Raw genomic sequence first — 13,485 nt, forward strand, 5'->3', positions numbered from 1 at the left:
ATGAAGCAGATATCTTTGCCATGCATCACTAAACTGTGAGAAGACAACCGTGTCTCATGAGGGCTGCAGTGGAGGGAGTGAGGATGATGACACAGCCTATCTCAGCCCGTTAAAATGAAAATAAATGACCGAAAACGTGAACGACAGCCAAGTATGAAGGTCTCTCCAGGCACCAAGTGCACAAACTGCGGCGCAGCTAAAGCCCGGAGCCCACATGCCCGGTCCTCGTGGGACCCACCGCTGCTACAGCAGGAATGTGATGATCCGAGCGAAGAGGCCCTGTGCCCGTTCCCACACTGAGGGGAAGCAGCAGGCAACGACTAAAGTCCTCCGTTTCAGGCCCTACACTGCAAAAACACAAAATCCTACCAACTATTTTGGTCTAGAGCTGGTGAAAATGTTTTACTGCACTTCAAATATGGCAAAACTAATTTAAAACTAACTTTTCATCAAGATACAGAAGCTTGTTTTAAGTCAATAACTCCTCAACGTTGATGAAAAATACTAGATCCTTTGGAAGATAATCTGCCAATTGAAGTTATTGTCTTAAACAAGTTCTTATAGTTTCCTGAAAAGTTGCTTGTGACTTAGTTTTGTCTAATTTGAAGTGGAATAAACTATTTGTACAAAAACTTAGACCAAAAACAATAGGTAAATTTTTTTCTTTTGCTAAGAAAAATTTGCAGCAATATACAGATACAGGATCAATATCAATCGATAACATTCAACGTATAGAAGACTCACTGATTATCACACAGCAGGAAAGCCTTTAGTAGCGCAACCTCTCAAGGTCAGCGAAGCAAAGTCGGTGGAATCAACCAACTCACTATGGTTACCTAGCAACCAACTCACTATGGTCACCTAGCAACCAACTCACTATGGTTACCTAGCAACGACTTGTTGAGTAACTGACGCAGCAGCTCTTTAAAGTTTAGCCACTGCGCCTCATAGCTGCTTAAAAATGATCAAACGATAGAAACTGTGGATGAAATAGAAATGGTGACGTCATCAGTTTGGCAATATTTTTAATTTATGAAACCAAACCAGGTATTTTGTGATTTTGTGATACGTTTTTCAGCCAAAAAAAGAAGGAAAGAAAGAAAGAGATGCGATGAAAGGAAGGAAGGAAGAGACGAAGGAATGATGGAAGAAAACAAGGAAGGAAAGAAGGAAGGAAGGAATGACAACATTTAGACAAAAGAGAAAAAATATAGTTTCCCAGCCTTTTCCAGGCTCATTTAATACCAAAAAGATCCAAAGTGTTTCACTTACGATCTGGATCCCAGTGGAGAACAAGCTGGTCGGCTTCACATTCTGTTTCTGCTGCTCTATCTGCGTCTCCAGCTGGGCGGCGCGAACCTTGTGTTGAGCTAGCAAGATGGTGGCAGGAAGCTTGGACTGTTCCTGGAGGGACACAAGAGGTTTCAGAGGCTGTCATTAAAGTGTTTCATTATGAGGCCGACACCGGCAGCAGCCCCTTCCCATCATTCATCGCTGCAGCGAGATAACAATCAGCAAGTGGTGCTTTCAGCCGGGCTGTCGCTGGGCTGAAGGCGCAGATATTAAAAACCGAGCAGGAGAACAAAACCTCCAATTAAATCCAAGGTCAGAGGACATATGTCTACGTACAGCAACGACTAAAGCAGAGATCGTGCAGCAGACAGGTATTTTTGGTTTCTAGTGCAAATATCTTAGTTCACTTGAAATAAGACAAAAACTAACTGATACGTAACGTTTCAGCCACATACAGGAGCTGCATCTATAATGCCTTAAAATAACTTTAAAAAGTACTTTAAAAGTAGATTATTTCACTTAGAACAAGCCATTTTTCCTGTTACAATTAAACTGCCAATGAAACTAGAACTTCTAACATCAACATGTGAAACATTGATACAGTGTGGGGCTGAACTTTTGGTTATTTTTAGAATAACTGGTTCATAATTAGGTAGCAAAAGCTGCTTAGTGAGATTTTTTTTATTATTTTTTACAGAATCCGATCCGGGTGAATCTTAAACCAAACCACTAGAGCAGTTCTGGGTAGAAGATATTTACAGAGAAAGTCTTTTTTAATCTTAAACGCAAAATTTACATATTTTTTGTACAGTTTTGGTTTAATTACTAATGGTTAATTACCAGTTAATGAACCATTGATTACTAAATGACCAATAACCAATTATTCAATAAATTGTTTCAGCCTTACTGATATTAGCTAGTTAATTAATCGGCGATAAAGGAAGAGGGAACAGTCTATTAGCCTTATTGCAGCAAGCTGACAGGCAGAGTGCAGCAACACTCTGGCTCTTTCATTGGCTGCTCTTTAAAATTAATTTGAACTGCTGAAATTGTGTGATCAATTATTTTTAAGGCTTTTGTATTTGTATTTATTTGGAAACTTTTGGGCACGCTGGTACCGGTAACCGGACCGGTCCATGCAAAAATTTCAGCATCAACTATTTCAACTGCATTTGTTGAATTTAAATATTGCTGAAAAGTTTAATCAAATCCAAGGAATACTATAAAAATAGTCTTTAAAGTGACCAGAAATTTCAGAAATATGTAAATTAGCTGATAAGAATAAAGCAGATATAGGAGATAAACGGCCACAAAGAGGCGGAGAAGTCAGAGTTTAGAAGAGTTTCCCTCAGAGGGGGTTTGAGCTGATCTCATCTGCCTACGGTCAACAGACCCTGTGCCTTAAACAAGCAAGCACACAGCTTAACCTGTTATCTGTGGTAGTCCTTCTGCTGGCAGCGCTGCAGGAACAATAACTTCCAAAGCCCTCAACTCAAAACAATGGAGCCGAAGAGCTTTGGGATCGCAGAATGAGAACAATGCAAGCTGCAGCGCAATGACTTGTAATAAGCTCTTAATGGTGTCACAGGGTGACGCTGTGTGTCTGTGGGTGTTGTCACACCTGATGGTCCAATAGACTCGGTTCGAAAAGTTGTAACATTTGTCTTTTGTTTTCAACTAGTCAACTACCATTATCTGGTTTTTGTGCTTGGATACTTTTGAGGAAAGTTTTTCTGATGTGATGAAAAAGTATGTACATTTGTACAATTCTTTACAACATGACTTTTACAAAAAAGTGTGCGAAATTTGAATAAAATTACCAAAACCACGTGACTGCGCATCAATGAAGCATATGGGAACCTTCTGACTCTCTTATTTGTTTTGGTTGTATTTACCCAGAATGCCTTGTGCTGTTGGCATTCAAACCATGCCAAAGTTCACTTCAACTGAACCGAGCTCTCAGTTTCTAGGCAGACAAGAGTTCACTATTTCAGTCTGGATCAGATTATATATTCATAAATCCCCAAACGAACCAGAGTTCAGTTAAAGCGGACTAAACAGTGCTGGTGTGAAAGCATGTGCATCAGCCTTTCTTTTCTTGTCACTTTTGGTAAATAGACATGCAGTATGTGTGTTTCTCACCAGATCATCCAGCAGAGCCTGTTTGCTCTTCCTCTTGGCCTGCAGCTGCCTCTGCTCCTCCTGCAACACTTCCAGCCTCCGCTGCTCGTTGCTCTGCTGCTCCAGAAGCAGCAGCTCCTCCAGCTCTTCCTGCTCCCGCGTCTGAGGGAGGAGAACGAAACATTATCCTCAAAACAATCTGCAACATCACCGACCACACAACTGAGGTCATGCAAGTGTTTGCTTAAGAGAGGGGAGACAGCGCTTACAAGCTTTGCCTTATTTCTCTGGATGATGTCTTTGTTTTCCCTCTGGTACTGCTCCATCCTGCCCTTGGTGTTCTCCACATCAATGTTGTTTGTAAGGTTGTAAACTGCATTTAAAAGTTAAAAAAAATGGTTTTTAACTGTGAAAATGTAATGTGGTGTATCTGTTAATAATATTTTTCAGATGAGAGAACCAAAATCAACACATTTACCACTACAGAAACAATCAGGAGCTTTCATTTCACAAATCAAGATTCAAGAAATTTAAAGTCATCCGTGACTGAACATCACCTAAAATAATGAAAAGCTTCACAGAGGAAAGTAGTGGGCCAAAAATAGAGCCTTGTGGTACCCCCTATAGAAAATATTCAGGATGCTTTTTTTTGTTTGTTGTAAAAGTACTAATTGGAGATTAATGGTGACATTCTGTCCATCCAGGCTGAAAGTCCTCAGAGGGAACCAAACACTGGACTTCCTGTTCCTACCTATGTCCTCCACCTGCTCCAGATAGTCGTTATAGTCTCTCAGGCTGGGGAAGTCGAACTCTCTTTTGTTGTAGCTGCAGAGAAACAAGAGGAGCAATCACCGACAGTAACAGCATCCATTAAATCAACCATTTTATAAACCATCTCTGCCTTCTGCCCAATACACACATACATTAGATCTCAATTAAGGGGCTATTAAAACACTGATAAGATGGAGTGAAAGAGGACAGGGAGGGGCTGCGGAGTAAAAATCTGGCAGAGAAAGAGCCTCCGCCCCCACCCCCAGGGAGGAGACTCATTGTCTACAAAACAAACAGTGTAATGAGGAAGACAAAGGCAGCTTAAGAAGTGGGAGGAGGCCTGGAGTAACATATAAACACAGAGAACCACACCCCTAATGCCCACCCCTCTACCCAAACTCACTCACATTTTCATCACCTTCTTGCGGATCTCGACCTCCTTGTCCACAGTTGCGTCTTCGAAGAGCTGCACGCGAAAGTTGCTCTTCCTCAGAGGCGTGTCGCATTGCACGCAGTTCCCCGAGCCGCGCACAAACAGCATCTCCACGCAGTTCTCGCATCTAAGGCCACAAGCAGAGCATTGGCAACACAGCTTCATGTGTAAATACAGTTTTCTACTCATTTCTCCATGAAATGAGGCAAAAACGCAGCAGTGGGCGATAATGGGGGATCAGAATATTTCTCCTAAGTGCTCAAAGATGGCGGGGATTACGGTTGGAATGTCGATTAGGCGGCCTAGCACTCTCAGACAAGAGGAAATTAGTCCCAACACCCCATCAGCGGAGTGTCTGTCTGCGCTGGAAAAACGCTTGCTTTATTGTTGTTTCAGCAGACCTCAACCATTCTGCCAGGTTGCATAACATGAGAAAAATCCAGCTCAGTGATTTGTGCAGAACTCATCCCAGAACAGATTTTATGTTCAGTTACTTCCAAATACTTCAAATGTTTGAGTTTTTCTTCATCACCTAATTATAGGAATTATTACAAGATGAAATATTTGTGATTTTAATAATATTCTATCATATTGTCAAATTTCTAAGACAATTGCAAAACATCTATTGGGAAGAGAGAGGTAGTGATTTCTTTTTTATATTTTCTACTTTAGGAAAGTGATAATATACATCTGCCATTTATTTATTTTTATGATTATTATCCATAAAGTTTGAGACCTTCAATGTTGAAACTGAGTATAAAATTTATTAAGAGAAATTTAACTTTTCAAACCAACCTGTCTTAAGTGGAAAAGTAATTATCCCCTTTGTTAAATCACAAATTAAATGTTTTTATTCAGATTTTTCAAAAAGTTGCAATCTAGTATCCGTCTGACAACATGGAGTGTGTTAACAGATTTTTAAAAACTGCTCTAAAGAATCTTAAGAACAGATGAGAAACACACTTTCCTCCAGTTCTTCAGCCTGGAAATACTTACAAAGATATTTATAAGGCTTTGGGACTCCAGCAAACATCAGAGAGAAATGGGGTGGTAACTCTTTCCAGGGATGGTCGTCCTACCAAAATGACTCCAAGAGCATCATAAACTCATCCAGGCAGTCACAGAAATACCCCATAATATCTAAAGCTCCAAGTTTCACCGGGTTTCCTAAAGGTCAGAGTTTAGGGTTCAACAATGATAAACAGACCAAACAACAATGGCCTCCAAATCAAAATTATGCTAAAAATCTGCCTAATGCATACCAAGAAAATATCTCTTTAGTGTTCTGTGGACTGGTATAAAATAACCAGCACTTCAGAAGTATAACAGTCAAACATGGTGGTGGTAGTGTGATGATCTGGGGATGCTTTGCTGCTTCAGTACCTGGACAATTAACTATAATTGATGCAAACATTAATTCAAGTTCAAAAGCAACTGGGTAACGCAGGAGGACAATAATCCAGCAAATCAGTAAAAACAAAACTGGTCCACCTAAAAACCAAAATCTAAATTTGGTTGAAGTGAACTCTAGTGCTGATTGAATCCGTATGTGAACACCAAATGGACCAGCAAATGCTCCAAAAGCAGGAAGTGGACTATAGTGCAGGGAATTCTGGATAAATGGAACCAAAGCAAATGCATGAGTCTAGAGCTAGTGGGAGAAATGGCTCTTGATCTTTTACCTCTCCTATAACCACTAAAATCTCACAGCACTTCATTTTTGTTTACATCTTGCACATGTCTTCTTTGTAGGTGTTTGTGTCACTTCCTTCAGTGGTTCTTGATGAAACAACCCCATAGGAGAGGAGGAGAACAGGTTTTTCAAAGGTTTTGGATCAGTTTGACAGTAAGCAGCTGGAAATGTAACAAATGTCACAATTTTAGTCCCCAATCGACTCAAATCTATGGGGCTGTCAGGTGTGAAAATACCCTCAAGTATCAAGCATGAAGGTTTTGAAGTGGCCTAGTTAAAGTTTAAACCTAAATATGATTAATATTTAGAAGTATGACATAAAACTGATTCTTTATGCATGAAAACTCTGAACATAATCAGGTTTTAGGTTTAGAGGTGATTACGACACTGGCATGCTTTTTGGATAATTGTATTTTTTTAATAAATTACATGATTTGAAAACTGCTCCTTTGATTTTCTCACGTTATTTTTGCCTGATATTAAAAATTTATTTTATGCACCGAGGCATTTTAAGTGTGGAAAAATGTGCTTTATAGATTTTCAAGACCACATATGGGACAAAAGAGCTGAGTCATGATGAGTTTTTCAGCTGGACTTCACCTTCTCACATAATGCTCAACTCTTAATCAGTGATTCAGTTTAATTTGGACAGTTTTCTGCACCATCTGATCATCAGGCTCACCTGAGGACACAGCGGTAAGTTCAACCATCAATCACACCTTTATACAGGTAGGAATTTACCCATCAGTCACACTCCAGTGGACAGTGGACACTGCAGACAATGGGAATGTCCCTTTGTGTCTCCCTGATGGGCTGAAGAGGCTGGATAAACGTTTACACAGTCGCGTTTTTAATCAAGTCTCTGTGGAGCTTTATTGCCACAGAAATCCAACTTCCAGCTCATGACCACCCTCACAAAAATGGACATCTGGTTTCCAAGCACCAGCATTATTCAGAATTACGAGAGGAAAGACAAAATTTCTCTTTACACCTCACTGACGGTATGCCTGAGTCACTTCATTGCCACCAAATCGAGCCAAGTAAAAAGTAGAAGAAAGACACAAACATTCGGGACAGTCATGCAAGACCTTTCACCTCTTCAGCAAGACGCAAAACAGAAAACACAGCTAGAGAGGAAAGTGCAGACACGTGGAATTTCTCTGTTTACACCTAACGCTTCCAATAGGGGTCAAACAAGCCCAAACTGCCGCAACTTAAAGCGCTAATGCTCTCATGTGTCAGTTTGGCTTGGCCGTAGCCAAGCTGAGATGTTGAAAATGAAAGCAAACCGAGAGCCAGAAGCATGTGCGGTGTCCAGTTGGTGTCTCGGAGTTGGGAGCGGAGTTGGAAGAGGCAGATGTTCACTGCGGCCTCAGGCTAGAGCAGATCTATAGGCCTTGCCATATGGAGGTGGATGGAGGGATTCTGCTTGTTTCCACAGGCCCACAAAGAGCCCATTCATCAACACGGGGCAAGGAGCGGGGCGTAGCTTGCCCCCTGCCCCATAAATGGACCACACAACAGAACCCTCTAAGGGGCAAATCCTGTGTAACTCTAGAGCTGAGAGGTGACCCCTTAAAATAAAGGGAGGAGACTTTTCCATCTTCTGCTCTGCGCCAGCTTTCATGTTCAGAGACATAACCCCACTCAGACAGAAAGACGTTTCAGAAGCAACAGCTTGTCATCTCTGTCCACGGGCTGTTGTTGCTGACGGAGTGCTTTGGACACCTCCCTCTCTCACCTGTCCTGCTCAGAGCTCCAGGCTGCTATCTCTTCATCTGCAGCTGTCAGCAGGTCACAGAGGGGGTGGGGGGGTAATAGGAAGGTAAACAAGGCGATACTGGCTCAGCAAAGAGACTAACACCACTACATCCTAACTCTACCAACCTGCAAAAAAGAGGCAAAGCAAAACGGACCTGTGAGTTGCTCTGATGGAGCTGTTGACCTTCCCAAACTAAAGATGGACTCCATGTAGACTTCAGTAGGTCCAAAGTTACCAGAATCTACAAATGGTCTTTTTTGCATCTCTTATGGATCGCATTAACCCTTTATTTGAAGGGGTATGCATAAGACTAACATGACATAACAGCTGTCATGAACATGAAGGAGTCCTTATGAATGTTTTTGACTGTTGTCATCAAGTGTCATTCGGTAAATAAAGACACTTAATTCAAAATTGCACTAAATGTTGAATTAAAAGTCCACTGAACGTGTCAACTTTGTGTTATTTACCGAATGACACTTAATGACAACAGTCGTAACATTCACAAAGACTCCTTCACGTTTACAACAGGGTCATGTTAGACTTATGGACACCTTCAAATAAAGCGTTATCTAAATCGCTTTTCAAGTTTAAGGTCCTCCACAGACAGGAGATGACGTCGCTCCCTCTCTTTTCATTTCCTGTAAAACTTCAGCGATGAGGCAACAATCATTGCCCTCCTCCTACCAAGCGACTGTTGAAATTTCTGTGTGAAAGTTTGATCTTGTACACGTAGAAGTGTGCATGCAGGCTAGAGATGCGATACAAGGAATTTGAAAAATGTTAAACCTTTGTCGCTTCGCTGCTGTTGCTATCTTGTTGAGTTCACGGCTTTATGCCGTTGTTCGTCACTGCTGGTGTGTCGAGCCCAGTAGGAGGTTTTCACACCTGATAAACTGGTAGTCGTGTTTCATTCGGGACCAAGATGTCAGCATTTGTCACATTTTCAGCAGCTGCAGTTCTTTTTCACATTGTACTGTGTCAAACTCTTTGACAAACCTATTCACCTCCTCTCCTGTGGGGGCGCTGCACCAAGAACCACTGTAGGAAACCTCCTCTTTTTTTCATAAAATGTAAACAAAAATTGGAGAAGGAACAGATTTTAAAAGGATCTCCCTTTCGTCTTTGGTAAAAGACCATGAGCCATTTCTGCAGCTAGCAGCAAGTTTGCTTTAGGTTGTATTTACACATCAGTCAACAGAAGCTTTGGTCCGCTTCCATTGGCGTTCACATACGCGTTCAGACAGCACCAGAGTTCATTTCAACCAAACCAAGATTTTCAGGCAGCCCAGAGTTTATTTTTTAGATTCATATCAGAGTTCAGTTATGCATTCACACCTCCCCAAACGAACCGGACTTTCTAGAACTAGAGTTCTACCATATTCCAAAGCTAATAAAGTCAAAGCACAGAATCAGTGTGATGTGATTTCTGACCCCAGCCTTCATTCAGCTGAATGTTGTAGCATCCGCAGTGAAGTTAAGCTCTTCTTGGGAGGCCCAGAAAGCAGTGCATTACAGTAATCAATTCTGCATGTTATAAAAGCTTGTATTAGTATCTCTGCATTGGACCGAGAGAGAAACTCAAGACGAAACTGATAACATAATATTCTGAACTTCTTCTATCACTGTCTGAAATTGTCCTAAATAAAGAATATTCTCAAGCAACTAATCTTCTAAAATATAGTAAAATAAAAAGAACAAATGAATCTCAGGTAATCAACAACATTGATGTCTTTGTCACAAACACAGCTCTACGAGTGAATGTGATGTTTTCTGATGATGCCAGCCCACAGTACCATAAAATATGGGACCTAAGACTGAGCCTTGTGGAACTCCATACTGCACAGCTATGCTCATAACTAGATAAAGCCATACACTGTCAAAGAATTGTGTTGGCTCTCACAAATAACCCTAATTACCTAATCTGGAAGGCTTAGACTGATTAAATGGGTGACCATCCTCACTAATGCAGCGCTGCATTGACACTTGAGTTTATAGCCATGGGGGAATCAAATTAATCACAAAGGGATTTGAAAGAGTTCAGCTGAATGTCATTAACCAGAAAAAAGATATTCAAGGACTCAGGAAAACTAGTCACCAACGTTCAAATTGAAATTAATATGTGGGAAATGAGGCAATTTGGGAAGACCAACAAAAATTTTACCCAGAAAAGTTTCTTCAAGAAGAAAACCATAACTGTATGAAATGTTTCACCAAGAAGAATGTGTAAAGAACTGACGCTGCGTGTGAGTTGACAAATTACAGTAAGAACAAGGCCATAGCTTTGGATCAGGGTCATTAGGTCAGCTTCATAGCACAATAGTTTGATAATAAATTTTAAAACGTTCCTTTTTTCTCTCTATCATTCTCTGAAATATTGCCAAAAACTTTGTGTGTAAATTTTTAAGCACAAAATTTTACATTTTACTGTCTACAAAGTTTTTCTAGAATTTGAAATTTGAGCTGAATTAAATAAAATAATCAACCATATTAAATGCTGCAGCTACATTATAGCATTTAAAACTAGCAATGATTGTTTTTGAGACTATTTTCAAGTAACATATTAATAATGGCATAATAATGCAAGTTTGTTCTCTCAAAAAACAGCAAAATTTAATTTTGTGAAAACTAAAACTGGAGCTGGAAGATATTTTAAATATCCAAACTTAAAAAACAGCAGTAAATAAAACTGAAATAAGAAATATACAACAAAAACACTAAAAATAAGATTATGATGTCTTTGTAAACAAAATTACCCATCAAAAAGTATTAATCATCAGAGTACAAATTATGGAGCTTATTTTAACTCATTGTGCAATTAATTGATTAATTGTTTACTGCAACAGGCTCACAGGAAGTTTATTAATCTTAAATGCAAAATTTCTATATTTTCGTACAATTTTGGCTCAATGACAGCTCTGAATATTTAGCTCTTTCGGTAAATGTTCTTTTTTAAGTCTGTATCGTTCAGTTAGCAACTAATCGATTACTAAATTAGTTGACGATTATTTCAATTATTAGTTAATCACATTTAATCTGTCTAATTATTTCAATCCTAATCTGCACCTTGTCAAATGCCAAACAAGAGTTTGATGTCATTCATAGTAAGTAACAGATTTTAATCTTAATCTGTGTCCAAAACGAGGTTAAATTTTGATTTATGGAGGAGAAACTAAAACCTCCAGGGTTTGTTTAGCTCAATCAAACAGTTTAAAAGCAAAACACAAGTATTTAAATTGAATATTTCTCAAAAATTCAATTTAACTCAGTTTGTTAAATGCAAAATTTCAATATCATATGAAAGAGACATTAAAAAATTTAATTTAGGTCAAATCAATTGATACAACCTTACAAAACAAGTTTCAAAACGTCCACCGAATGATATTAGAGATGACAGAAATAAAAATAAAAAAACAAGTAAATAGCCTGCGCTCAGCAGGAGCAAAGCCAAGGTGACCTGATCCGGGGCGCTGCTTAAAATTGCTTCATTTGCAGAATCGTTTAATTTTCTGCATGTAGCTCTCCATCCAGACTGAGGCGGGAGGAGTTATGAGCCCTCCCTGACCTGATGACGAAGCACGACCACTTCCAAATGGTACTACGCTCAATAAGCAGAAGGTGGGGTCGGAAAAGTCACGCCGATCAGCCCACCGCGGCACGACATCCACTCAGAGAGCTGCTTCTATGTCTGCCCTTCTGTAAACTACAGCTAATAACAATAAACTACATAAATCTCACATACATGAAAAGAAAACACAGCTGGGGGCAGTTCATGGTGTTGAGGTAAAAACCGTTGCCCCAAAATGTAAGGAACTCCATGAAGATGTTCAAGCCCACCATAAACAGGAAACTGTGGGAGTGAAATCTGCAAAAACACAAAATCTTTCCAAGTATTTTTGGTCTAGTTTCTACTGCAAATATGTTACACATGAAACAAGACAAAAGCAACTTACAAACAAGTTTTCAGCAAGTTATAGGAGCTGGTTTAAAGTCAATAAATCCCTAATATTGATGAAAAACTGCAAGTTCCAGTTTCTTTTACTTATAACACATTTTCCCACATTATAAGTGAAATAATCTAGGACTTTTTCATCAATATTAAGAATTATTTACTTAATACAAGCTCTTACATCTTGTTTGCAAATTAGTTTTATTTTATTTCAAGTGTTTTAAGATATTTGCCCAAAAAATTAGACCAAAAATTCTTAGTATGATTTTGTTTTTTCAGTCCAAATGTCTTCTGGAGAAAAGATTGAGCTGCTTGGCAACAACTTAAAGGATTTTGAATTAGAGAAGTCAAAATGAGGCTTTCAAATGTACAAACTGTCATGCAAGCCGGTGGCAGCATCATGCTGAGGGAATGAGCAGCAGTAACTGATACTTTTGCATTGCACAAGCACCATTTTTTATTTATTCATCCTCATTATTTCCTCTTATGACATTTTTTCAGGTTGTTTTGAAACTTTTTTCTCTTTTCTTTGCACCACATCTTTGCAATAACTTAGGAAACAACATAGTTGATACAATTACTCAGGTCTGAGCAGCACAACATGTCAACATGTATAGTATTGATAGCAATACTATATTGATACTATATTGATAGCAATCGCAAATAATATTCGCAATCATCGTAATCACAAATAATATTCGTCCAGTAGCCCTCACTCCCATCATCACCAAGTGCTTGGAACAGCTGGTCTTATCCCATCATCAAGTTTGCAGATGACATCACAGTGATCGGCCTCATCAGAGACAACGATGAGGGAGGAGGTGGACCGTCTGGCTGAGTGGTGCGACAAGAACTATCTGCAGCTGAACACCGAGAAGACCAAGGAGCTCATCGTGAACTTCAGGAGGAACGCTGACCTGCACCCACACATCCACATCAAGGGAATAGCGGTGGAGCGTGTGAACATCTTTAAGTTCCTGGGAGTCCACATCTCCGAGGACCTGACCTGACGACCAACTGCTCCAAACTCGTCAAGAAGGCGCATCAGCGCCTCTTCTTCATGAGGACCTTGAGGAAGAACCAGCTGTCCTCAGAGATCCTCACCAACTTTTACCGCTGCACCATTGAGAGCATCCTCACCAACTGCATCACAGTTTGGTACGGGAACTGCTCCGTCTCTGACCGGAAGGTGCTGCAGAAGGTGGTGAAAACTGCCCAGCACATCGCCAGGGCACCGCTCCCTGCCATCAATGACATCTACAGGAAGCGGTGTCTGAAAAGGGCCGGGAAAATGACCACTCACCCTGCACACACACTCTTCTCTCTCCTGCCCTCTGGGAGGCGTACAGAAGCCTACGGACCAGAACCACCAGGCACCGGAACAGCTTATTCCCCACAGCTGTCACGCTCCTGAACGCCTCCTGACACAAACTATAAGGACTGTACCCCCGCATTCCCGGACT

The 13,485-nt window shown here is 40.2% G+C and overlaps 1 protein-coding gene across 3 annotated transcripts in view; it reads right to left on the reverse strand.

Annotated features, from left to right (window-relative positions):
* Positions 1-13,485, reverse strand: part of mnat1 (MNAT1 component of CDK activating kinase) — a 52,182-nt gene that overhangs the window by 34,703 nt on the left and 3,994 nt on the right. For all 3 annotated transcript variants that reach the window (XM_055053416.1, XM_055053414.1, XM_055053415.1), the window contains exons 2-6: positions 4,593-4,745; positions 4,166-4,239; positions 3,684-3,787; positions 3,436-3,576; positions 1,273-1,404 (exon numbers count right to left, since the gene is read on the reverse strand). In XM_055053416.1, coding sequence (XP_054909391.1) covers positions 1,273-1,404; positions 3,436-3,576; positions 3,684-3,787; positions 4,166-4,239; positions 4,593-4,726 — 585 coding nt within the window. In that variant the 5' untranslated portion in view covers positions 4,727-4,745. The remainder of the gene's footprint in view (positions 1-1,272; positions 1,405-3,435; positions 3,577-3,683; positions 3,788-4,165; positions 4,240-4,592; positions 4,746-13,485) is intronic.

This window comes from Poeciliopsis prolifica, unplaced genomic scaffold (genome assembly GCF_027474105.1).
Source record: "Poeciliopsis prolifica strain line A6 unplaced genomic scaffold, Auburn_PproV2 SCAFFOLD037, whole genome shotgun sequence".
Lineage (NCBI taxonomy): Eukaryota > Metazoa > Chordata > Actinopteri > Cyprinodontiformes > Poeciliidae > Poeciliopsis > Poeciliopsis prolifica.